The 26839-nt window shown below is 40.1% G+C and overlaps 2 protein-coding genes and 1 long non-coding RNA gene across 3 annotated transcripts in view; 1 reads left to right on the forward strand and 2 right to left on the reverse strand.

Moving 5' to 3' along the window:
- Positions 1-8108, reverse strand: part of LOC109429119 (mediator of RNA polymerase II transcription subunit 16) — a 72674-nt gene extending 64566 nt beyond the window's left edge. Inside the window, exons 1-6 of the mRNA XM_029876773.2 lie at positions 7852-8108; positions 7170-7789; positions 5996-7012; positions 5747-5934; positions 5328-5636; positions 5035-5264 (exon numbers count right to left, since the gene is read on the reverse strand). Of these exons, the coding sequence (XP_029732633.2) occupies positions 5035-5264; positions 5328-5636; positions 5747-5934; positions 5996-7012; positions 7170-7789; positions 7852-7916 (2429 nt within the window). The 5' untranslated portion in view covers positions 7917-8108. The remainder of the gene's footprint in view (positions 1-5034; positions 5265-5327; positions 5637-5746; positions 5935-5995; positions 7013-7169; positions 7790-7851) is intronic.
- Positions 8109-12729: 4621 nt separating this feature from the next.
- Positions 12730-14073, forward strand: LOC109429097 (proteasome subunit alpha type-1). Its single transcript, XM_019704940.3, has 3 exons — positions 12730-12870; positions 13023-13643; positions 13706-14073. The coding sequence occupies exons 1-3, from the start codon at positions 12868-12870 to the stop codon at positions 13910-13912; spliced, it is 831 nt and encodes a 276-aa protein (XP_019560485.1). The 5' UTR covers positions 12730-12867; the 3' UTR covers positions 13913-14073.
- Positions 14074-14164: 91 nt separating this feature from the next.
- On the reverse strand, positions 14165-17329 carry LOC115258641 (uncharacterized). The gene is made up of 2 exons (XR_003893726.2): positions 17133-17329; positions 14165-14430 (listed from the first exon to the last, which is right to left on the reverse strand). It is a non-coding gene; the product is annotated as an uncharacterized LOC115258641 (long non-coding RNA).
- Positions 17330-26839: the final 9510 nt, after the last annotated feature.

Here is a 26839-nt window from a genome sequence, read left to right on the forward strand (position 1 = left end):
GCAGTAATCGTAAAGATTTGTATTTGTATTTGTATTTATTTGTATATCCATCTGACCTAATTGGTCTCAATGAAATCTTAAAAACTAGATTACATCATAACACATTAAAAACGTATAATGATACAAAATTACAAACTAAAACCATATAAAGACCGGTCCAGAAAGTATGGACGCAGTAAGAAAATACTGGCATTTCAAAACTATTGATGGCTAGTTTTTTTTGAAAGCTACATCCTGTTGGTCAACCTGTTTTCTCACCACTATTTTTTGTGATTCCAACAGTTAGTTTCAAAATACATGAACTTTCAGCGGAACATCATCGAAAAAATGTGCACAAACGATGTACAGAGCTTGAAAGGTCATTTAGGAAATGAGCAAAATATGGTGGGTGTAAGTGAGAAAACCATGCAAGCAGCAATCAGAAAACACGGTGGGGATAACACGTTTTAGCATGGGAAAAAAATTGGTAAAAAAATAAAGATCTATTCAACTCTCCTTTAGATCAACAAATAATGAAGGTATTTGAGCACAAGAAAAAATCATCTAACTTAAACAAAACGAGGTATGACCACAAAGTTCCCATTCCGAATTCCAATGTTCATCGTGGCAAAGAACATTTGAATTTATGATCCTATAGTAAGCAGAAACAGCCAAAACGAAGCCCGAAACAAGAACCATCGATCAGGCTCAGACAACTGAAGACTAGGTGCGTCCATACTTTCTGGGGCAGTCTTTAAAAACAACTACATCAATAATTTTCAAACATATCAATTTCAAACGCTGTACCACAGACAAACAGACGTAACACTTTTGAAATTTCCATCGACCACGCTTATAACGATCATTTTAAATTTTTAAAGTTGTGGATTTCACGACCAGAGGCGCGCGCATCGTTTTTCTATGCGTTTGACGTTTCACACTAGCGCCTTCTGTTGATGATATGGCACAACACAGTAATTCGTGCATCTTTTCCACCAGGTGATGGTAGTGTGACCTGGGCGATGGATTTCCATGAAAATCGTTCAAGCTGTTACGTCTGTTTGTCTGTGGCTGTATCAAATACTACATACAAAAATACACACATTCAATTCAAGAAACATAATTTACGCGTTAAAAGTAATCAAAGTTGCATCAACTAGGGCCTCCATGTATCATTATATCGGTTAACGAACTCGCGAAACTTGACTCGTTTTGGCCAGGTAGTACCACTCATAGCTTGTATTCTATAATTTTCGTTCAACACTACTTTGAAAGATACATAATCAAGTTTCGAACTATCAATTTGCTTAGACACTAATTTTTTTACGTCTAAATTATCGTTCGAATTAGTTCCAAGACATCGAGATACCATTAGGCTTATTTCATGCTCTGACACATTTGGATTAATATTCGTAAGGAATAACTCAAAAGTATTGTTGTCGGTCTGCGGGTGCTGCTCATCAGCTCTACATCCATCTGCGTGAAAATAAACACACGAAGAACTAGTTTCTCCACGAAAGCCGGGCGACGACACAGGAGTAGAATGCCGTTGTGTGTTTCCATCTGACGAGGGCTGCTTAGGTGCGGTAATAGTGGCTAACGTTTCGCATATCGTTGCAACTTTGTATTTCAAGTCCATTATCTCCTCATCTACGGATCGAGTTGCATTGGGAACATTAACCGACTGCTGCCGATCGCAGTATTTGCAGAAATCAGTCATACAGAATTCACACAGCCATATGACGTTGTTGAATAAAGCGTTCCATTGGTCTTTGTCCATACCGACACATGATGTATGGAAGCGTTTACCACACTTGCCTTCGCACTAGTAATCCTACATTATAGAGATCTGCGGAGGCGGCCATTGTGAGCCAATCGTGCAGAGAGAACTGTCAAAGTGTGAGCCAAATGAACATGCTTATCGTTCGTAGGAAGGCGTCTTTTGAACGGTATTGCAATCGGAACTAAATAAATAAAAATTATTTATTTTTAATATCGAGAAATTGGCGGCATATGTATGTTTATTAAAAAGATAAAAATTTATTAATTCTGCTTTCAAAAGCTCATGCTTATGACGACACTTTTGTTGCTGAACTTGTCGAAAAAACTTCCATTGCTGCTTCTTGCTTCACTTCTGCCGATATGATTAGCGTAACACTTTTGCAATGAATTTCAGATTTCTTCGATTGCTCCGCTATTTCAACAAAATTTTGGAAAAAAATTCTACCATAGTTAGAAAATGTAAACAAAACAACTTGAACCACAACGAAGTCACGCACAAAGTTTGAACATCTAGCTTTGTAGCAAGTGTTGGCAGCTGTTGTAAGCAAAACAAACAGCGTTGCCGAATCGACGTGTGTAACTTCCGCTCATCTCTATGTAGAGGATTTCTACTTCGCACACTGCATACATGTCAACTTCGTGGATGGCTCCCGAACACTTTTCGCAGTTCATGGTGAATAGCAATGGAGCGCTATTGATCGAGGATCAAGATCATATACCGCCAACCACCGGGTATAAATGGGCAGATTTTGAAGGTTTAATCACAACTGAACAAGTATCACTCACTGAAGCGTTGTAAAATGTACACGACGAGATGATACACTGATCGTGAAAGGAATAAAACCGTTGAAATAACATAGAAATTTGCGTTCAATCGCGAGCAAACTTTGATCACGTCTTCCGAAAAACACACACGCCTTGTATAATGTTATAAGATGTTGCATAAGATGATAAAGTGGAGGCCATATGCGTGCATGCCTCCATTTAGGCGCATGTAAAATGTACGCATATCGCCTCCACTTTAGATCTTGCATAAGAATTGCATAAGAATCTTATACGACCACTGGTTGACAAGGCGGGCTCGTTGAAAGTTGACCATCAAAGTTAACTTCTTTTCCCGATCAGCCTGAATAGCTGTGTAGTTATTATTATTATTATTACTACACTGAAAGACGGCTTGCGGTTGAAATTACTATTCTGAGGGTCAACATAAATGCACAACGCCACTTGACTTGTGCTGACTTCAGCTCTCGATTTAAAAAAAAAAATCGCCAGCTTATCATGAGTGGTTGGATTTAACTCAAAATGGGGGGTATGCGTGCGTGTGCTGTTTTATAACTTGATAGTGGCTTGGTGGCTCACCTCATGGAGTTCCTTCTGGGATTCCACAAGAATTCCATCCGGGACTCCCCTCGTGGTTTGTCCACGAATTTGTTCCAGAGCTTTCTTCTGGGATACCGTAAGCTCTCAATGAAATTCGTCCGAAATTTTATTTAGGATTCCTTCAGAAGTTCCCTCTGGGGTTTTCTCATGAGTTTTTTTTTTTTTCTGAGATTCCTTAAGAGGTTCCGCTTGGGGTTCCGTCAAAAGCTCTTGTCAGGATTGTTCCAGGAAGTTCCCCGAGATTCTTCCAGAGATTTCTGGATTTCTGTAGACATTAATTTCGAGATTCCTTCATTACTCCTTCTAGAATTACTTTAAATTTTCCTGAAACTCTTCCAGGTATTCCTTTCGTGGTTTCTCCAAAAACTTATTCTTGAATTCCTCTAGGACGGAGCTATAACTAAGTTGCTTTTTCCTGTGTTTATTCAAGAAAATCTTACAGAAACTACATGAGGAATTTCATAAACAAAATACTCCAAAAATTCATAATGAACTCTAGGAGGATGTCCATGCATGACAAACATCTGAAAGAATTCCAGAAGGGTCTGCCTGCAGGAATACCTGATAGAGCACCTGGTAGAAACCAGAAAAGAGTTCCTCAATGATTCCTGGAAAAAGTTCTCTAAGAAATCCGGAATCAGTTTCTGAAAGAATTCCTAGAAGAAGCTCTAAGAGGAATCCCGGAAGAAGATCCTGAAGAGTAATTCCTGACAGTCACCCAGAAGAAATTCCCGGAGGAATCCCAGGAGGAATCCTGGGTGGAATTTCCGAAAGAATCCTGGAGAAATCCCAGAAAGATTACCTGGTGAAATTATTGTAGGAATCCCAGAAGAAATACTTGAATCAGAAGTAGCTCTCGAAAAAAAAAAACCGGAAGAAGTTCCTAGAGGGATCTCGGAGAAGCTTTTAGAGGAATACTGAATGAAGTTCTTGCCAGGGATCTTGTAGGTTTTCTGAAAAGGATTCAGAAGGAATTCCTGAAGAATTCCCCGAAGATACTCCGGGAAGAACCTCGTATGAAATTCTAGGAACAAATCCTTACGGATTGTTGCAAGGAGTTTTTGAAGGAATCTCGGTAAGAATTTCTGATATAATTTCCGAAAGAACTCCAAGAAAAATTCTGGGTGAAGTTGCTAGAATTTCCAGGAATACCTTCTGGAAGCCCAAAAAAAAAATCCAGAGACATCCTAGAAGAACCTATTCGGAGAATCTCGGAAGAAATTCCTGGAGGATTCCGGGGACTTCTTGAGAAATTCTGGAAGAAATCTCTTGAAGTCCGAACGTAAACAAAATGGTCACAAAACATCAAAAAATTCGTTAGCAACCACGGCTTGCATTGCCCTAGGCTGTACCAATTCAATTGTTTCTGGGTGAACCCGAAATGTGGGATTCTGAGAAAGACATTTCGCTTTCTTGCTTGCTTTAGGGATTTCTTCAAGTTTCAAGTTTCTTTCAGTTCCGAAATGTGTTGGTTCCGGGATTACTCCAGGAATTCTTTCTGGGATTCCTTAGGGAATCTTCCACCGAGTTTTTTCTGCAATTCCTAATGAGATTCCAGGGTCTCTTTCAAAGATTTTTCCAGAGATTGCTTCCGAAACTTCACCAAGATTTTCTTCTGTAATACTTTCGGGACTTCCAGGATTTCTTCAGGAATTTCTTCTTGAATACCTCCAGGAATTTCGTTCCGGGATTTCTCCATGAATTCATTCCGAGATTCCTACAGAAATTCTTTCTAAAATTCATCAAATATTTTTTTCTTTGAATTCCTCCAAGAATTCCGGGATTCATCCAAGAGCTCCGGGATACCTCTAGGAATCCCATCTCGTAAAAAAAATTAAACTCTTGGAGGTGTCCTATAAACAGCAATGTTCAGAAGATTTAGACACTTACCGGCACTTGTCGATCCACCGTTGCTCCCAGGCTTTCATGGCGGCCGTCTTGGCCACGCTGATTACACTGCTGCACGATCCGCACCGGGTGCACCGTCGCAACGAGGGTGGCCGCCGGCCCAACTGCAGGTACATCACCGAATCGATCACATTATCGTTCGAGAGGCCTCCCTCGACGATCGGTACCTCCGGGCAGAACTTGAGCGATTCGTTCTCCACACCGTAGTCGCACTGAAGATGACGGTCACAATTCAAAACATTGTCAATGATCAGATACAAACTTCCATTACTCACCATAACGGGAAGGCTAACGTGAGGTAGCAGCGGGGACGCGATCATAGTTCGCGATGGAACATACTGCAGTTGAGGAATGAGAACCTGATTCGGTAGTAGACAGCATTCGTCTAGCAGAAGGTCGTCCGGTTCGTTAGGATTTAGTGATAGCTTCGTCAGTAAGCGGAACAGGGTTCCCAGGATGTCCAAATTATCCGCTGATCGTGAGAATACCGGCAGACACTGTGGATTCAACAGACCCCAGATACGTATCATTACGAGGAGTTCGCGGATACTGTTGAGTGCGATGCTGTCCTTGCTGATGTCGTACTGTTGGAAAAGTTTGAGAAAGATTTAATATTCGATTTCGTGTCACAAATTAATCGCCTACAATGAAGAAACTTTTTCGTCATTCACCGCATCGGAACAACCAAACTTACCCCTTGAGATTTATTGGACATGAAGGACCGACTCTCCGGCAGTTTTGCCAGAATGTTCAGCGCCAAGTCGGCCACCCATTGGATCAGTTGTTGCAAGCTTTGAAGCGTGGGACGCTCCATGGTAAACTCCTTTGCCTCGACGTTCAGCAGCACTTTGTCCACGTCTGGAACGGATTCTGAGAGGACCACTGTTTGGGAGCGTACAGTAAAATAAATGAGATCTTAAGATTGATGAAACAGTATACTTACTGGCTAGGTTCTCCGCGGGACCTTTATCATGGGAGGTCAGATCCGAGGGCCGCAACAGACTCTTAAAGGCAATCAGTATTGAATGTAGGATCAGCAAATTGGACAAATCGTGAGCTTTCTGTTGTCCAGAGATAGATAGTCGATACAGAGCGATCTTCATGGTGAGGAAGTTAACGTAATAATACTGTTGTACGTTGGGTGGCTGTCGGTGGAAGTTTTCCGTGAGTCTCTCGAGAACATTTTCCAGAATCTGTGTCTTCAGTGTCAGAAGTATGTCGAGCGAGTCCAGTCCGGTGACAAGGCAGTACTCTAGAAGATTCACGGTTTGAACGATGAGTGCCGGTGTTCCTAGTTGATCTTGACACATGAAGTTGCACCGATAGACGTAAAGCTGCCCAAAGGTGTCCAAAGTTACGAAGAGGTGACCCAGGTGGGTGACATCGATTGCCCCGACTTTAATTCCCAGTCTAATCTGCTTGCTAGAGTGGTCGTTTGGATCACGGATTGACACGATGTTAGTGCAAGTCAGTCTTTTCAAAGAGTCCCTCTGCAAGCAGTGAATGCTGTTATCGTTCATTGCCAGGTAAATAAACGAGCTACTCAGGAAATTCAACTTGGTGGTGCAGATTTTGATCACCTTGGAGTTGTACATATATTGGCTTTTGCTGACCCAAAGCAACGTTTTGAAGGGTTCGTTCTTGCTGCTCTGGAACAGCTTATGAATCGGCGTAGACTCCTCGGTCAACTCCCACTGCTCAATGAAACAGCCACCGCCGGTGTGGTTCGAGGCCACAATCAACGAATCGGCATCCTCGCTGAACACCCACTGGACGTGAGCCACGCGGAGATCTTTCAAATCTTTACCCATTCCCTCTGCCAGGAAAAAACTGGGTAGTGCCGTGCTGCTGATTTCCAAGGATTCCTCACGCTGTTTAATTGCCACACGGAAGCATTGGATCATACTAGAGTTGGCGGACTTGGAGTCCCCATTGCCTACTGCTACCCGGAAAAAGCCATCTGAAACAAACAGAAATGGTAAGTTTTTTTTTAAATAATGTTATGATTGAGACTTGAAACTGGAACGTTTATTTAGTAAATCTATGACCGAAAATCAATTTTTCGATATCTTTTCTAGGTACCTTCACACTATTGATTAAAATGAACATATACTCACTCTTTCCATAGCTAATAGCAGCTGTGGTGTAGTAATTCCTCGTAACGGCCAAACTCTCCGTCACCGGATCTAGCTTGACCGGTTCCAACATCTTCTGTATGTTTGCGTTGGACTCCGGCGGAATGACAAACGCACCGAGCATACCCGTAGCCGAAACGATCAGCACACCTTCCACGGGAACACCGCCAAACTGTCGCACACTGGCCGCGAACTTAACCTTCTGGAACTTCTCCAGATACAAATACTGATCCTTTTTGTCCGTTTGCAAGTTCAACTTCCGCCCATTGTGGAAGAATGCCGCTGCGATTATGTTTTCCCCAGGGAACTTTACGCTGTACAGCGCTTTCCACTCCGACAGCAGATTGTCCTTCTGGACGAATATCTGCACATGTCCATTGCGGTCCCCCACCAGCAGGTACCGCCCGAGGACGTCCCACTGCAGAACCGAAATGGGATACTTGTTGGAGGTGACTCGGTACGGGAACCACGGAGCATTCAAATCCACCACATAGATGTGAAAGCCCCAGCCCTGAATGGGGGACGGTTCCGTCAGCTCGTTGGTCGTGGTGAAGGCAAGCACATTGCACGACGAGGTGTTGCAAAGGAATTCGAAATTTTGTCTAAAATAAAAAGAATTTTAAAGTTTATGTTGACGATGGTTGATAACTTTCCCAGCACTCACTGCGTTTCCGTAAAGCTAAAGGTGTTGGCGTTCCCCTTCCGCAGAGTGGTGTACAGAAGATCCATTTCCAAATCGAGCACTCCAAAAACCTAGCAGGTTTCCCAATTTGTCCAAGTAAATCACCGTTGTAGTCAAAATTTTACAAAAACACCACTTTTACTGCAGTTTTTACATTAAAAATCCAAAAGAAAATTTGGAAACAAACGCCGATTGCTGCTGCTGCTGCTGACGCGATTCTCGCAGGCAAACAATCTGTCAAACTGGAGGCGAAGCGTTTGCGAAATTGTTCGGGCGGTTGTGCCGTTTTTGCGAATTCGAAGCACCGGTGAAAGAAAAAAAAAAACGGCTGTTGGTAAACAAGACATGGGCGTCTCCTTCGATTCGGTCCTAGGGGCAATCAAACACACTCGTTTAATTCAACACAGGAGAAACTCAATATTGTGCGTTTAGCACCAAATTGATTTCCGAAAAAACTTCATTGACTTCCGCTGCCTTTCCTTTGCGTTGAACATAACGTCGGAAGTAGTGCGCTGTACAGTAAATCTGGTTTTCTATACAGCGCACTACTTCCGATGTTATGTTTAACGCATAGGAAAGGCAGCGGAAGTCAATGAAGTTTTTTCGGAAATCAATTTAGTGCTAAACGCACAATACTCAGCCAAAATAAGCTTGATTTCCATAAGATCGAAGACGGCTAATAACAAGACAGACAGCTCCCACCCTGTTTCAGGCGACATGGTCGAAGCGCCCTCAATGATTCACAGGAACATTATAATAAACATATAAAATATAAATGAAACAAGATTGTGTGCGTGTACATGCCAATCCACTTATCCGCGAGCGGTAATGGCGGCGGCGGGCATAACCAACCGATTCGAATTTTGACGTTTCTTGGGGATCGCAATCGGTTGGCGCCACCGAACGGTGGGAGAAGAGGTGAGGAGGAGAATGAAACTGTTTTGACTTTCCCCCAAGAAACGTCAAAATCCGAACCGGTTGGATATGCTCGTCGCCGCCATTACCGCTCGCGGATAAGTGGATACGTATACGGAAATGGTAACATTGCATCTTAGATAATTAATACATAGATTTCCCACTTATGCTATTGTGCATCCTAGCTGAATCACTCAGATCCTGCTGACCTGAGTCAGCCGCCATAAGATTGCGCCTGTTGGATTTGTACACGGCGGCTGACAGCTCCACCCGGCGGCTGCAAAACAGTTTTAGCCAAGGTGCACACCGTGTACAAATCATACGTGCGCGGTCTGGCGCGATCTGAGGCTGCGCGTTTCGAACGCAGCTTGCTGAGAATCTAAGATAAGCGCGACAATATTGTGCGTTGCATGAAAAGCACAATTATGGCGACTATTTTCCAAGGCCTTCAATGATGGACCAAATTCAAGCGCAGTGCAAATGCCACGTGCAGTCGCAGTAGTCAACACTTCACCCGGCCATGTGGCGACCTTTTCCAAAGAATTATCAAAGAGCGCTATGATTGACAGGTCTGTTTTCTTAGGCGACTATCTCGCGCGTATCTTTCACTGCGGGTAAAAGTAGTCGCTATTCGCCTCCAAACGTCATCACCCCACCGCAAAATCGCTAGCGTAGAACGATCGATGCGCCACCATTTTTCGAATGTTGGAGAGCACAGGTACCCTTTTCGCGGTGTTGCTTCACCGTGAACAACACCGCGAAAAAGGTACCTACGCCCACCACTATTCGAAAGATGGTGGCGCGTCGATCGTTGCAGTTTATCGTTTGACAGTCAATAGTAGATTTTATTTTGATTCGTATAATATAAGCTGGCAACAAAACAGCAGCGCCTACATGATGACGGTGGTCGACGGGTTAACTACACATTTGAGCTGCCCTGCGCATTTCAGGTCGACGCTTTAAGAAATCTATCAAGTAGTCCAATAATGCAGCCAACAAAATGAACAAACAATTGCAACAGGTTGAAAAAAGTTTTTGTCAGTAACAGTTCAAGATGTGCGAGCACCTACACCGGAATCCTTAAAATTGCATTTGTTTCCACCCGTTCAAAAGGATCCCTTAAGAATGCCTAAGCGTAAGTAGATGATTCTTAAAATATTTAAGAAAATTGCAACATATTAATAATAATTTATTCACAGGTGCTTGAGTTGCGCATGAACGACAAAGCGGTCAAGGGCTGAGGCACCAAGTACCTAATGGTGCACGGCGTGTAGTTGAATGCAGGCTCTAATGATGTTTCTATACTCCAGCGTCCGAAAGTTCTAAAGTGCGTGACACGCCAAGAGAAATTCAGCTGGTGAATTGCAATCGAATTGCAGCTCAAGATCGCATCGGATAAATAAGTAGCGAGTCCTGCACTAATACAAATGACATATGTCTATGCTTATTGTTTGTAATAAATTTGTTTGAACCTTTCTTTTGTCTTCATTTGAATTTTTATTGGGCTGTTTTAATTACTATTGCAATATCGAAAATTTAATGTCCCTTAAAACGCCAAATACTGTTTGAAAAAAATGCGTAACACATCAGAGGAATGCCCTTATTTAAATGCTGTTATTTGGTAGCTATTCGTTCCAAATCATGTGCATTGTTTACAGGAAGCCCTTATCGGAAAAACCCGACAGCCCCTTGTTGGTAGACTCCGCGTCGCACTGACTCCCAATCTTTGGTACCCCAGTTCACTATCAACCAGTCAATGATCGGTTACCCAGAATTAATTAGGGTACATTCGACCAGACGGGCCTGGACGACGACGCACACTGAATACCAGCCCAAATGTCACTTCCAGCCCTGAGCCCTGAACCAGCTTGAAATGGCCTTCTCTCCGGCAAACACTCTCCTGTATTGCCCACACTGCACTGTCTTGGGACCTGAAGCATCAGAACTGGGCTAACAGGTTGAAGTCTTGGTTGAAGTCTACACTAGTTTCCTTTTCGAACTACACATTCAGTCGGGGTCAGAAGATTTTGCAACGCATCAACCGACATCCCAAATTAATTTGACGAACAACAGATTTGTTTATGATAGCTGTCAGCTGAGAGCACCTTTAACGGTGCGCTTCTATACCCCGTTTGGCAGCCCTCCATCATTGCAGCAAACTTTACCGGTCGCTGCTGGATGCGTTCGCAAAATAGTAGCGCTATGGGTGGGTGACCAAATATAGTAGCGGGACAGTTGCGCTGCTAAAAATGTTATGGGAATATGACAGCCCTCCCGATACGAATCAGAGTGACTAATTTGATTGCTACCGGTGTGGAAAGGGGTGGTTAAGTCAAAATGGTAGCGCTGCGCGGGTTGCTCGAATAGTAGCCGCCGTTAATGTTGCTCTGATAATGCTCCAGAAAATCAATCAAGTGTGCAGGGCAGGTTAATAAAAATGCGCACCCTATTTAGGAGGCTATTTCACCCGTCGACTAACAGATGGCGTAACACGCAGTGAAGCTACTCACATGCGTACTGCGATGCGTTAGTTGGACATCTATGTATTGCACAGTTCGCACCAAATTGGACTGCACAGTATGAAAGTGTGATGGTTGAAAAGTGTGACGATAAGTGCAATCGGGCTGTCTGACAGCAGTTTGACGTCGAGAAATGTCAAAAATTAGCACGTGGTGTGTGATTCGCCTGATTCTTCCCCGCTTTTGTTTTGATTCTCATCCATCTGACAACTCTCCGATTAGACTTTCTCTCTTTTTTCTCACCCAGAATCGGAGCCGGGCGGGTAGTTTTGCAGATTTGTGCGTTTCTTCTCATGGAAGAAGTTTGTGAAATGTGGAATTCAAGATGTTGATGTCGGCAACCGTGCCCGAGCACAAACATAGTGTGATAGCTGAAGTGCATCAAAAATCCATCTTTGAAAGCAACCAGAAATATTAATTATCTAAGATTGCATGCACACTCATTCATGATGTTGTTCCCTGAAGTCGTTCTTGGCGCTAGTGTGCTTGTAGCTCCCAAAGTATATGCAGCAAGAGGGTTGGTGTCTGTCTTGTTATTAGCCGTCTTCGATAAGATCTAACTTATAAAACGGTCTTTAAAATATTCATAATGATTAGAATGAATTTCATATGACGCAAAATCGTCACAGAGCTTGGCTTTTATAAATATATGTTTCGCAACATGGGGATTGAATCTTGGGATTGAATACGAGATTAGTGATCCCGACGTCAATGAATCGAATCCAGTTTGCATCATTTTAAGATATTTGTGCTTTTTTTATAAGTGTATCTTATGAAATTTGTCATATTTAACAAGCACGATAAATTTTCATAAAGTATTCTTATGACACCCATAATTTTTATTTATAGTTATATTTTTTCGCTCAGTGAATAGGGCACTGCATTGTTTAGATTTTGTATGGGATTTTGACGTTTTTTGGCCTTGTTGTTTACAAAATTTAAGTAAGAGTGAAAGAGAAGGAGAGAATTTCATGCAGTGCCCTATAAATATTAAATGTTTTTGACATTTCTTGCAAATTCTTAGCAAAAGGGGAATTTGAAAATCAATCACTACTCCGCAGGCATTTTGTTTGGCATTTTGATCGTTCAATTGAGTTTTGCATAGAAATTTAACCGCAATTTTCTCCCCGAGAGAGAAGAGCACGGCAACGAACGGGAATCAAAACAAACCACCAGAGACTTTCAAAATTCGTGTTTGAGGGGACAGGAAGAACATGAATGAACCTAACGTTCATTCGTGACGTCATCGTGCAAAATTCAATGAACAAGTTCCTTGATTTGCTTCGTTTTCACCTCTCGTTTTACTCAAATTTGACTAATCGGGATTTCTTCAATAAACGAACTCAAACTGGGTAGTTTGGTGATTCCGTGTAGATTTTAACAGGGGTGCTTCTCTGCCGTGCGCGCATAATGCATGCCCTGCTCATTTTGAGTCTACTTTGCCGACCGTATTTCTTTGTTTTGACAGCTAACACAACTTCGTTTGACAACGATCGGCGCTTCGCAAGTCATCGGCAAAATTTTGGCCAACCAAAAGTGACAAAGCATCAGTGAAGATTTTAAAATGGTAATTTTTGTGTTATTTGCGCATTTCACTAGCAAAATTGTTGCACAATAAGTGATTTATCATGTTTGTGGTTGATGATTTCCGAAGTTACATTTAAAATCTTGTTATTTTCCTGGATTCCGTGGCTAACAATTTCTAACCTCTGTTTTCAGTTCCGCAACCAGTACGACAGTGACGTCACGGTATGGAGCCCCCAGGGTCGCCTTCACCAGGTGGAGTACGCCATGGAAGCGGTAAAGCTGGGCTCCGCCACGGTCGGTCTCAAGAACAAGGACTACGCCGTCCTGATTGCTCTGAAGCGTGCGTCGTCGGAACTTTCCAGCTATCAGAAGAAAATCATCTCGATCGATGACCATTTGGGAATTTCGATCGCCGGAATCACGGCCGATGCCCGAATTCTCAGTCGGTACATGCGCCAGGAGTGTCTGAATTACAAGTACTCGTACGATGATCACTATCCGGTGGGACGACTGATTGCCAATGTGGGCAACAAGATGCAGGTCTGCACTCAGCGGTACGATCGCCGTCCCTACGGAGTGGGGCTGCTGGTGGCCGGCTATGACGATCAGGGCCCGCACATCTACCAGACCTGCCCGAGCGCCAACTTTTTCGACTGCAAGGCCATGTCCATTGGCTCGAGGTCGCAGAGTGCCAGGACGTACCTGGAGAAGCATTTGAACGAGTTCCCCGACTGCAGCAAGGAGGAACTGATCCGCCACGGAGTGCAGGCTCTGCAGGACACGCTGCCCAACGAAGTCGAGCTGAACAATAAGGTATTGGAAGGCAGATTTTTATGATCTTCAGCTTTATTTTAACGCTTTCATTCCGATTTCAGAACATTTCCATCGCGATCGTCGGAAAGGACGAAAAGTTCCGCATCTTGGAGGAGCACGAGAATGCCCAGTATCTGACAAACATCGTACGTCGCGGCGGTGGAGGTGCCGCTGGTCAAGCAGCTCCCAGTGGTGGCCAGCCGCCGGCGGACGATGACCAGCCGCAACCCCCAAACGATCCGACCCCAGCCGTGGCGATGGAAAGCTAAAGCGGAGTGCCTCGGAGGAAACGCTGAACGATGAGCCTGGCGGTGGTGATGACCTCGGTTGGGGCTATTCCGGTTTGTCTAAGTCGTTTCTAGGGAGTCATCCCGTCGATTGTCCCTTTTTTGGTTTAACCTGGAGGAACATTTATTGGGTGGGAGTTTGATGAAAGGTGCAATTCCTGTTTCAAACTCCCACCCGAACTAACGAACTACTAGTTCTTTTTACTCTATCTCGGAAGTCAAAATTCCGCAAAATTTGTTTCATCAATTATATTACACTCTCAATCATCAACCCAATCAGAAATTGCCAGTTTATTCCTGTTTGCAAGATATCACAGCCGCCGGTATCTTCCGATTGTTTTCATTCTATCGGTACGAAGGTCTCTCCGGTAAGGAATTTGTCCGACTGGGTTCCGTTGGAGGCAGAATGAGCGGTTTGACGAAGTAAAATCCCAGGTGTAGGGTTACTACCGTTCCGAGCAGAAGTTTCAGCATGTTCTTGCGGTCCATTTGTCCGGAATCTAAAAATTAGGGTGAAATATTTTCAGGGCTGTTACAGGTGGCGCGGATTTTGCGTTTTTCGCGGTTTTTGCGTTTCGCGCGGATTTGGCGCGTTTTTGCTAATTTCTGCGCGGTTTTTGCGGAAATGGTTTTCAAATGCACTTACATCAAATATGTAGCCATGTAGCTCAACACAATCAGAATAAATAAAGAATATTTCCATATTGGAGTTATGAATTTTGTGATTGAGTAAAAATTATGTTATTAGTCGCTAGCTTGGAGTGCTAAATAAGTTGCACTGCGCTAAACGCTCAATTTTTGAAAACAGAGAAGTTCCTCTTCTGAATTTCGTAGTCAACCTCTTGAAGTCATTTCTGTCTTAACCCGGCTAAATTTTTGGATAGAATTTTTTGGACGGAACTTATTTAGTAATGTCTGAGGTTTGAAAACACTGAATCATGGCAAGATTTCTGCATAAATTCCTGGAGTTTCTTGGTAATTCTGAAATCTATTTTTTATGGAATTTGCAAATTTTGGATAAACTTTCTCACTGGATAAACTTTTTATTGAATTAGAAGAATCTTGTATTGAAAATCATTGGTTTTGTAGTTGACTCTGTTGCTTGAAGATCTGTTGTCGAAACGATTTTTGTTAAAAACTCTGGTAGAATTATCCTAAAAATAAACTTCTGTTGTAATGGTAAAATTTATCTTTGATTCCCAATCGGAGCATTCGTTGAGAGGGGAATAGCAAGCACAGTTAATGAAGGGTTTCTTGGTAGAATTGTGGAGGATTTTTTTACATGAAAACATGAAGCTTTTGGAATCCTATGCAGGACATTCTTGCTGAAATCTTTACTGAATTTCCAAGGTCGTTGTATGGGCAGAAACTCTTATCTCAAATTTCTAATAAATTAATACTTCTCTACATACCTTTTGCTCAAAGGTGAGCACATTTGCCTGACATTTTTTATGAAATGTTTCCAATAAATATCACCCTTAGATTTTATTCCTTTTGGAATTGGTGATTTATTTAATCAATGGATTACGCTAAAATCAACTACTCAATTTGTATCTTCACAAAAAAATCTGAAAATTTTCTTGCAGTTCTCTCGAACGATCTTCTGAGACTTACTACAGATTTTATAGCAGGATTTCTACAACAATGTTGGTTATAATTATTACAAAAAATTCTTCATTTTTGGAACTGTTTCAGGGAACAGAAAATCCCATTCTCGTAAAAAAGTAGTCACCCTGATTGACCAGCAATCAAAGAACTATTTAATCGAAACTTTTTATTCCAGTTTGAAAGAAACTTACCTGTTTGCAACATTTCTTGGTTGATGTGGAAGATGCATGGATTAATAATAGTTAAAATCGGTTTTAATATTAGAAATGATCTTCATCAGGAGTGCAACTAACAACATGCTCGAAAAATTGAAAAAAATCAGGCTTTTTATGAGCTTGAGTCATCAAAATCATATGTTTTGTACTGGCGCGGATTTGATGACCTCGGCGCGGATTTCAAATGGCTTGGCGCGGATTTTGCGGTTTCCAAATCGACAGTTTTGTAACAGCCCTGTATTTTTGAATTACTTTTTTTGCTTCCTAATGCATCGCCGCTTTACTAACAGTGTTTCTTAACGAGTAACTCGTTAACAACTGTTGTTTAAAATAGAAAATTATTGTAGGCAATTAATTAAGATAAGATTCCTCAATTTTTTTAGCAACACCTAATTACTAAAACTATTACTAAAACTATTGAACTACTTTAAATTATTTCTCCTTATATGTAACATAGTTAACAACTCCATTAAATCTTCTCAGGAATCTTGATGAATCCAGAGTAGTAAATAATAGAAAATTTCTTTCTTTCTTATAGTTATCCTCATGAGTCATGACTTTCCAGACGCTAGACCAATATTCTACCGTAACAAATTTAATTTACCTTAGAAATACGGAACATTGGTAAAATCTGATGCCGAATATTTTAAGAAATCATTATAGGGTGCGGGCACCGGTTTTGGCCAGTCTAAGGGAAATTATTTTTATAATAATAACCAATAATCCAATGAAAACTACCAATGTGTTAAATGAAAGGTTTCGATCTATACTTTATTAGAAAAATGCAGAAATCAAGCCAATACTTGATTTTTGTATTAAAAGTGGCACTGGCCAAAATAGAAGTCTTGCCGCAGTTTTGGCCATATTCTTAGCTTTGGTTTCTATTTTGGCCAATCACGTGTATTTCTTATGGGAGTGGCCAAATTAGAAGCACCCTGGCCAAAATAGATATATGGGAGCTGATTTTTTAAGGAAAATTATTTTTTTCTTCTGGTTTTTAATCAAAATGTATGGTTTTAACAGCTGCAATCATATTATTATATTAGAATCTACTAGTAAAAATAAATTTATGCCAATTTAGATCGTTACAGGCTGAATATCGCACTATGGCCAAAACTCCGGGCTGGCCAAAACTGAAGCTTCTACCCTAGGGGTATTCACTAAACAGATTGAATATCTGCGTAAGCTGTGATTATCTGATAATTGAAATGTTTTATGAACTTGTGGAAGAAATAATCAATTGTTGCCTTGGTGATTGCGACATTTAATCAGTTTACGCTGTTCAGTGATTCCCCTAAATTCCAGCAGGGCTTTGCATTACGGCATTGTGGGTTGTTATATACAGTTCACATTATTCATTATGTTCTTTTGATACTTACTTTTTGATATTGTGTTTGTTTTATGGGTTGTTGTGCGGCAGGTCTAGGCCTTTAAAATTTCTTTAATTTTGCTAGAATATAATTTAATTCAACAAAAAGCCTACTACCTGCCGCAATATGTGTAATATGATTGAATAAATTTTAGGTAGATCCAAACGAAAACATTGCTTTGTCAATGTCAATGTCATCGTCAGCGAATAATCGGGATTGTTTAAACGTTTACTTTCACTTTGGTAATTTATTTTCAGTGTGTTATCATAGTGGCACTCAAGGAAACACTTTGAATATTTATGAATATTTATTACATAATGATGTCGTGAATCAATGTTCATTATACGATTTTATTTAGATGCGTTATTATTGTGACTTTACCTGTATGCTTAGTGTAGTGAATGTCGCATTAATACTATTACTATATTGCCATTGAAGGGCAATAAAGTATCGATACAGTTAATTACTCATAAATTGGCCATGCATTGGAAACCTAGCATCACCCTTGTTTTACTGCTTAAATTCTCCCTTAGGAAGTTCAGATTAGTCGACGCACCAAAATCTGAATTTTCAACTAGAACGTGAAATCTGTACTTGCTATACGCCAGTGAAACCTGGTGTGTATCAGTGTACTGCCGCGAATCGCATATCTGTCCCATTTGCATAGGAAATCCAGCAAAGATGGGACTGATATGCGATTCACGGCAGTGTAGAACATTCAACGGCTGCAGGTCTTCATCAATAGATGCCTGCGGTATATAATTCGTGCATGGTGGCCTCACAATTGGGCTTGCAAAACGGTGAGTCGATAAGGAGAGCGTCTAACATAGCTCTGATCCTCTTCTTCTTCTTCTTTCTGCTTGAGCCCGTTTTCGCGACTCGGGTTGAGGGCCGGTGACTAATGACCATATGCCCTGTTGTTATGCGTGCACCGTTGGTGCACTATTCACAGATCAAGTTTGCATTTTTTAACGAATGCAACTACTTCTTTGCACAAGCTTATATCTTTTTTCTTGAAGATATCCACCAAACTTGCGTATCTGCCATCGAAGGAAAACTCAGCCCGTTCGATGTTGAACCGCGGACAGTGAATAATCGAGTGTTCCGCTGTTTCCGGTTCTGCGCAAAGTTCGCAATCCGGATCTTCTACAATCTTCATTCTTGCAAGCCATGCTTTTGAAAAGTTGTGTGCTGTCATCAATCTGTTGATTAGTCGTACTTCGTATCCTTTTAGGTCTTGCCCGTAGTACCATGGTTTGTCGCTGTATTCCTCCTGTATCTGGCACTAGCGTGCGCAGGGTTCTTGCTTAGGGGGGGCACCATAATAATGGTGCAATATATGTATGATCATGGTGCAAAATATAATTATGGTGTTACACGCAATATGAATTCCCAAGTAGGGGCTTCAACATGTTGTGGTGCCAAGTACTTCATATTGAATTCTGGAGAAGGCTTCGGATGGTGATGATTTCAAGGCATTACGAAACTTTAATATGAAGTCATTATCTCGACTCTTATAAAAATTTATAAACGTATCAAATACAATGGAGAATATCGAGAAAATTATCAATTATAGAAAAAAATATTGTCGTTGTGAAAGAATTTTGATCCTGGACAATTAGTGATGCTAGAATTGAAGAATGTCAGAAATCCTAGATAGAACATTTTGATCGGAATCCTTGTTGCAATCTACAGAGATTCCTCCAGGATTTCTCCAAAGATTTGTGCATGATTCCTCCAGGAATTCCTCCAAAAAATCTTCCAATAATTCCTTCAGAACTTCCTCCAGGAAGTCTCAAATATTTCTCCAGGAATTGTTCAAATAATTCCTCCAGGAATTCCTCCAGTATATACTCCAGGAATTCTACCAAAATTACCTCCAGGAATCCCTCCTGAAATTTCTGTCAGGAAAAATCCTCTAGGAATGTCTGCCAGAATTCCCCCAATATTTCCTCCAGGGATTCCTCTAGGAATTGCTCCACGGAATCCCCCAGAAAATTCTATAGGAGTTTCTAAATAATATCTTCCTGGAATTCCTCGAGAAATTCCTTCAGGAGTTTCTTCAGAAAATTATCCAGGAAATTCTCAACGAATCTCTTCAGGAATTCCTGAATCCATGAATTATTTCAAAAAATCCTTTTTAAATTCCTCAACAAATTCCTCTAGAAATTCCTTCAGAAATTTCTCGAAAAATAACGCCAGAAATTCCTACAGGAATTCCTCCAAAAAAATTCCTCCAAAAATTCCTCATGAAATTCCTCCAGGGATTTCTCCAGAAAATCCTCTAGGAATTTCTGCCAGAATTTCTCCAGAGAATCCTAAAAGAATGTCTCCCGGAACTCTTCCAAAATTTGTGCGAGGAATCTCTACTAGAAATCCTCCACAGATTCCTCCAGTAATTTCTCCAGGATTTTTTTTCAGGAACTCCTCCAGGGATTCAATAATGAATTTCTTCAGAAATACCTCCAGATATTCCTTTAGAAACTCCTCGAGGGGTTCCTTCAAACATTTCTTTAGAAATTCCTCCAATATGAATCTAGTGATATCTTTCAGGAATTCCTCCACGGATTCCTGCAGAAAATCCTAAAGGAATTTCTTCCAAAACTCTTCCAGGAATACCTCCAGGGAACCCTCCAGGAATTTCTTTAGATTTTTTTTTCAGAAACTTCTTCAGGAGTTTCTCCAGGTATTCATTACTGAATTTCTTCAGAAACTCCTCATAAACTTCTTCCAGAAATTCCTTCAGGAATTCCTTCAGAAATTCCTCGAGGAGTTCTTTCAGACATATCTCCAGGAAGCCTCATATATTTCTCCAGAAATTCCTCAAATAAATCCTCCAGGAATTCCTCCAGTAAATACTCCTAAAATTCCTCCAGAGATCCCTCCTGACATTTTTCTAGGAAAAATCCTGAATGTCTGCCTGTCAGAATTCCCCCAATATTTCCTCCACGGATGCCTCCATAACATGCTCAAGGAATTTCTCACGGAATTCTTCCAGGTATTCCTCAATAAATTTCTCCAAGGATTCTTCCATGGATTCCTCCAGGAAATTCTCAAACAATTTCATCAGGAATTCCTCGAGGGATCTATCCATGATTTTTTTCAGAAATTCCACAAAAAATCCTCCAGAAATTTCACCAGGAATTCTTTCAGAAATATGTCGAGGAAGAACTCCTGAAATTCCTCCATCAACTCCTCTAGGAATTTCTGCCTGAGTTCCCCAAGAATGTCCCCCGGAACCCTTCCAAGAATTTCTCGAGGAATTCCACAAGAAGTTTGTCCAGGAAATCCTCCACGGATTCCTTCAGAAATTTCTTCAGGATTTTTCCAGCAATTTATCCAAGAATTCCTGCAGGAATTCATTCATAAATTTATTCAGAAATTCCTCAAAAAAATCCTCCAGGTATTCCTTCAGAATTTGCTCGAGTAGTTCCTTCAGACATTCATCCAGAAATTTCTCCGAGATGCCTCCAGGGATTTCTCCCCGAAATTCATCCATGAACTCCACCAGAAAACCCTAAAGTAATTTCACCCGAAACTCTTCCAGGAATTCCTCCAGGAGTTCCTCGAATGATTCCGCGAGAAATTCCACCAGGAATTTCTCCAGGATTTTTTTCCTGAAATTTCTTCAGGAATTCCTCCAGGGATGCAATAATGAATGTCTTCAGAAATTCCTCCAGAGATTCCTCCTGAAATTTTCTTTTAGGAATGACTGTCAGAATTCCTACAATATTTCTTCTAGGGATTTCTCTAAGAATTGATCCTCGATCCTGATCATTCCTCCAGATAATCCTAGATGATTTTTCAACGAAACTCTTCCAGGAATTCTTCCTAGAATTCCTCGAAAAATTCCCCCATGGATTCCTTTAGGAAATTCTCAAGGCATTTCTTCAGAAATTCCTCCGAGGATTCATCCATGAATTTCTTCAGAAATTCCTCCGGGAATTCTTTCAGAAATTTCTTAAGGAAGAGTGCCAGAAATTCTACCAGGAACTCCTCCAGGGATTCCTCTAAAAAATCATCTGGGAATTTTCACCAAAACTACAGGGATTTCTCCATGCATTCCTCAAAGAATTCCTCCAGAACTTTTTCTTGAAGTTTCTCAAGGGATTCGTTAACAAATTTCTTCAGAAATTCTTTAAAAAAAATCCTGCAGAAATTCCTCCAGGAATTCCTTCAGAAATTCCTCGAGGAGTTCCTTCAGAAATTTCTCCATGAAGCCTCATATATTTCTCCAGAATTTCCCCAAATAATTCCTCCAGGAATTCCTCCACTAAATACTCCAGAAATTTCTTCAGAATTACCTCCAGGAATACCTTCAGAGATTCCTCATGAAATTTCTTCTAGAGAAAATCCTCTAGGAATGCCTGCCAGAATTTCTTCAATATTTCCTCCGGTCCAGGGATTCTTCAAGGAATTGCTCTACAGATTCCTCCAGAAAATCCTAAAGGAATTTCTACCGGAACTCTTCCAGGATTTCCTCCTGGAATTTCTGGAGCAATTCTTCAATGGATTCCTCCAGGAATTACTCCTGAAAATCCTCTAGGAATTTCTGTCAGAATAGGACAGATTGGTGAAGTACTAGATTTGTAGTAATGAGCTGAATTTTAGTATGGTGAGAAGGTCAATTCTCAGTTTCTGCAATGAAATGGCGCAAAAAGTGTGGGTATTATGATTCCTTGCCTAATTTTATGCTGTTTGAGCAAAACTTTGGGTAACAGTGTTGTTGTTTTTTATATTTCTTGCAACATAAACAACATAGTTATCCAAAGTTTAGCTCAAACAGCATCAATTCAGGCAAGGAATCATAATACCCACGCTTTTTGCACCATTTTATTGCAGAAACGGAGAATTGACCTTCTCACCATACAAAAATTCAGCTCATTATTACAAATCTAGTACTACACCGAACGTGCCCCATTCCTCCAGAGAATCTTAAAGGAATGTCTCCCGGAACCCTTCCTAGAATTCCTTCAGGGATACCTCCATGGATTCCTCCAGTAATTTTTCAAGGATTTTTTTTCAGGAACTCCTTCAGAAATTCCTTCCTCCATGGATTCCACCAGAAATTTCTCAAGGCATTCATCCAGGGATTTTTCCAGGAAATCCTTCACGGAATCCTCCACATAATTCTCAATCAATATCTCCCAGAACACTTCTAGGAATTCCTCCAGGGATATTTCCATGGAATCCTCATGAAATACCTCCAGGGATTGCTGCCGCAATTCCTACAGAAAATTCTCTAAGAATTTCTGCCAGAATTACTTCAATATTGTCTGCAGGGATTCTTCCAGCAATTCCTCGACTAATTCCTCCAGATTCTAAAAGAATTTTTCCCGGATCTTTTCCGGGAATTTCTCTAAGAATTCCTCCAGAGATTTCTCCATGGATTCCTCCGAAATTTCTTCGGAAATTCATCCATGAGTTTCTTCAGAAATTGCTAAAAAAATCCTTTATCAATTCCTTGAGGAGCTCCTCCAGACATTCCTCCAGGAAGCTTTAAATATTTGTCCAGAAATGCCTTAAAGAATTCATCCAGGCATTTCTCTAGTTATTCCTCTAAGAATTCATAAATGAATTCCTCCAAAAAATTCTGGAGGAATTTATCCAGAAATACCTCCCGGAATGCAAACATGGATTAATCCAGAAATTTATCCAGAGATTCATGAATAAAATCTTCCAGGATTTTCTCCAGGAACTCCTCCAGGAATGTTTCGCAAAAAATACCTCAAAGAATTCTTTCGGGAATTCCTCTAGGAATTCCTCCATTCATTCCTTCAAAAATTTCTTCAGTAATTCCATCTTGAATTTCTACAGGGACTCCTCCAGGATTTTCATCAAGGATACCTTAAGGAATTCCTGCTCGGATTTCTCCAGAAAATCCTGAGGAAATTTCTCCCGGAACTCTTCCAGGAATTCCTCGAGATTTTTTTTCAGAGATTTCTACAGAATTTTAATATCTGGATTTTTTCCAGGAATATCTCCAGAAATTTCTCCTGGGACAACTATAAAAAATTCTCTAGTTTTTGCTCCAGAAAATCCTCAAAAAAAAAATCTTCATGGATACCCCCAAGAATTCCTCTAGGTATTCCTCCAAGAGTTTATCTACGGATTTCTCCATAAAAATGTTCCAGGAATTCCTCTAGGATTCCTCCTCGAAGAATTTCTCCAGGGATTCCTCCATGAATTTCGCCAGGAATTCCATCAATGAATTTCTTCAGATATTCCTCAAAAATCCCTCTAGGAAATCTTTCAGAAATTGCTCGAGGAGTTCCTTAAATCATTTCTCCAGGAAGCCGCAAATATTTTTCCAGAAATTTTTGAAAAAAAAATCCTTCAGGAAGTCCTGCAGAAAATATTCCAGGAATTCCTTCATTTTTCAGGAATTACTCCAGAAATTTTTTTAAGGATTCTTCCAGAAATTTATCTAGGAATTCTCCAGGGATTCATCCTTGAATTCCTTCACAGATTCCTTCAGGAATCCCTCCTAGGATTACAGCAGGGATTTTTCCCGGATCTTTTCTGGGTATTTCTCTAGGAATTCCATTGGGGATTTCTCCATGGATTCCTCCACAGGGTGTCTACTACCTGGAAAAACCTGGAAAACCTGGAATTATCAGGGAATTTAATTTACCCTGGAAAAAACCTGGAATTATCAGGGAATTCCGGAGTCAATCAGGGAATTTCTTGGTGGAAAGGAATTTTTATTGAAAATAGTTTGAATAAAACTTGACTAATATAATTATTATAAAGAAATTCTGGTTAAATATATGAAACCATTGCTTGCGTTTCTTGAATAAGATTCTTCAGAACTCTTGGAGTTGATTTTGATAGATCTTCGAGGGGATTTGGCGTCCAAAGCTTGGGAGACTTTTCTAACAGTTCTTAAATGGATTCAAGCGATGAACCAGCCTAGGGCTGAAAATTTCTAAAATAAAGTAATAATAGTAATAATAATAATCAATAGTGTTATTTTGATATTAAGCTGAAATGCTTCGAGATTTTTTTGAATCTGGTAAATTTTAGAAAAATTGTACAAGGAAATTCCAGGTTCATGAAAAAAATCTTGCATAATTTTCTAAAGCATTTTCTTATCTGACTGTTGACATCTAACGGGAATTATGAATAAGTGCATTGAGACTCTCTGAAGTAGCTAGAGAAAAACCGTACACCTACCTAATAATTGAAATCAGAAGCAGGCAGTTCTACAATCTCCACTCAGGATTTTAGTCGTATGAGTCTAGCCTCTGGTGGCATTCCTTAAAAATGCCTGACGTGATTGCTTGAGAAATTTCTAATAGATTCTTTGGGTACAAACCGTGAGGAAATTTTTTGAAATTCACCTAGGCAAGTTTGTGCAGGACCTTCTGGAAGTATTTCTATGGAACCCCTGCAAGAGTATTGTGCAAATCCCTGATTATTCCTTAATTTTTAACAAATCCCCTAAAAGGAATGGTTGGTAAAATTTCTGGTTGAACCAATGAACTTCTCACATTGTTGGATTTTCTAGGAGTGTGTAGTTTTAAATAATAGTTTAGTAGTTTTTTTTTCAGAAAATTAAAAAAAAATATGGAATTCAGAACACTTAGAAGCGAATTGTTTAAAGACATTTCTGTATAGACTTTTCTAATGTTTTTTTTGGAATCTGACTTGCTAAGGATTTTTTAAGAATGTCGACAGCAAAAACTTGAAATTGCAGAGAGTAAGGTTCTGAATCAAATTGAAAATAAATGGAAACGGCTATTCTCGTCATTCTCTACAAGTTACAGCTAAATTTGTTGAGAAAATACAAGAATTTACATTTGTTGAACAGGTAGATTTGAGGTTAGGGAATCGCCACTGCAAAAAAATCATTATTTCAATGTAAAATTTTCTGCGACATTTCCTGAAGAAAATTGATAATATAATGTGTTTCTACAGCTCATTTTTATCTTATGCTATCATAAATTTTCAAAATATTTGTCTAAATTTCTTTAAGATTCTCACCAGCATCTTAATGATTAAAAAAAAAATGTCTATTGACAAATAATTTAAATAGACTTATGCATTAGATTGAATTTGAAATTCCATAATTACTTATATCGGAAATCCGCTGAAAATTTTTGGAGCTGCTCCATTTCTTCCAGAAGTTAAACCAGAAATAAATCTACTAATGCCGCCATTTTCTAACAAAATTCAGCAAATTCTTATCTGTCATGTAGGGTGACAATGGGTATTATCGGCAGGTTTGTTCTCTTCGTCATGAGGGGTTTTTGTCAGCCAAATTGCCTGAAACTTGGCCATATAATTCAGCTTAGTTGGGAAGGATTTGAGACCAACTCTGAGTTCAATAGGTTTTAAAAAAACCCCAAAGACGAAGAGAACAAAACGGCCGAGAATAGGTAATTTCCCCTATATGGCAAATTTGATGGTTCGTTCAATTTATTTCTGTAAGTTATTATATCTGAACCTGGAATTATTTCCTCAGACCTGGAAAAAACCTGGAAAAATCAGGGAATTTTATTTTCGTAAGCGAGTAGACACCCTGCCAGGAATTTCTTCGGGACTTCATCCAAGAGTCCATCCATGAGTTTCTTCAGAAATTACTCAAAAAAATCCTTCACAAATTCCTCGAGGAGTTCCTCTAGAAATTCCTCCAGGAAGCCTTAAATATTTGTCCAGAAATTCCTTAAAGAATTCATCCAGGAATTTCTCTAGATATTCCACCAAAAAAATCTTCAGGAATTTATCCAGAAATACCTCCCGGAATGCAAACATGGATTCCTCCAGGAATTTCTCCAAAGATTCCTCAAGAAAATCTTCCAGGAATGTCTCCAGGAATGTTTCGCAAAAAATATCTCAAAGAATTCTTTCGGAAATTGCTCCAGGAATTCCTCCATTATTAGGTACTTCAAAAATTCCTTCGTTAAGGCGAAACTGGAAGCACTTCCTCATTTTTTTGGTTTTTGATTTTCTATTCAATAACGTAGCAATATTTTCAAAATCGGTTTTCGTGCATATGTAGAGCATGGATCAAGGTATCTTCTGATTTGTTTTGGTGGAAAAAGTTTTCCATTTTTGCAGAAACCATTTTTTTGTGAAATTTTATTCAAAAATGGTTTCTGCAAAAACGAAAAATATTTTCCACCACGAAAAAAAATCAGGAGCTACCTTGATCCATGCTCTATATATGCACGAAAACCGATTTTGAAAATATTGCTACGTTATTTAATAAAAAAAACAAAACCCAAAAAAATTAAGAAATGGATCCAGTTTCGCCTTAATTCCATCTTGAATACTTCCGGGAATTTCTACAGAGATTCCTCCAGGAATTTCTGCAAGGACTCCTAAAGGAATTCCTGCTCGGTTTTCTCCAGAAAATCCTGAAGAAATTTCTCCCGGAACTCTTCCAGGAATTCCTAGAGAAACTTTTCTGGAATTTTTCAAGGAATCTCTCCAGGAATTTCTCCTGGGACAACTATAAAAATTTCTTTATTAATTGCTCCAGAAAATCATCTAAAAAATTCTTCATGGATTCCTCCAAGAATTCCTCTAGATATTCCTACAAGAATTTGTCCATGAATTTCTCCAGATAAAAAACTTCTCCTGGAACTGTTCCAGGAATTTCTCGAAAAATTTCTTCAGATATTCCTCCATGGATTTCGCCAGGAATTCCTCCAGGGATTCTTCAATTAATTTCTTCAGATATTCCTCAAAAATCCCTCTAGGAATTCTTT

This window comes from Aedes albopictus, chromosome 2, assembly GCF_035046485.1.
Source record: "Aedes albopictus strain Foshan chromosome 2, AalbF5, whole genome shotgun sequence".
Taxonomy (NCBI): Eukaryota; Metazoa; Arthropoda; class Insecta; order Diptera; family Culicidae; genus Aedes; species Aedes albopictus.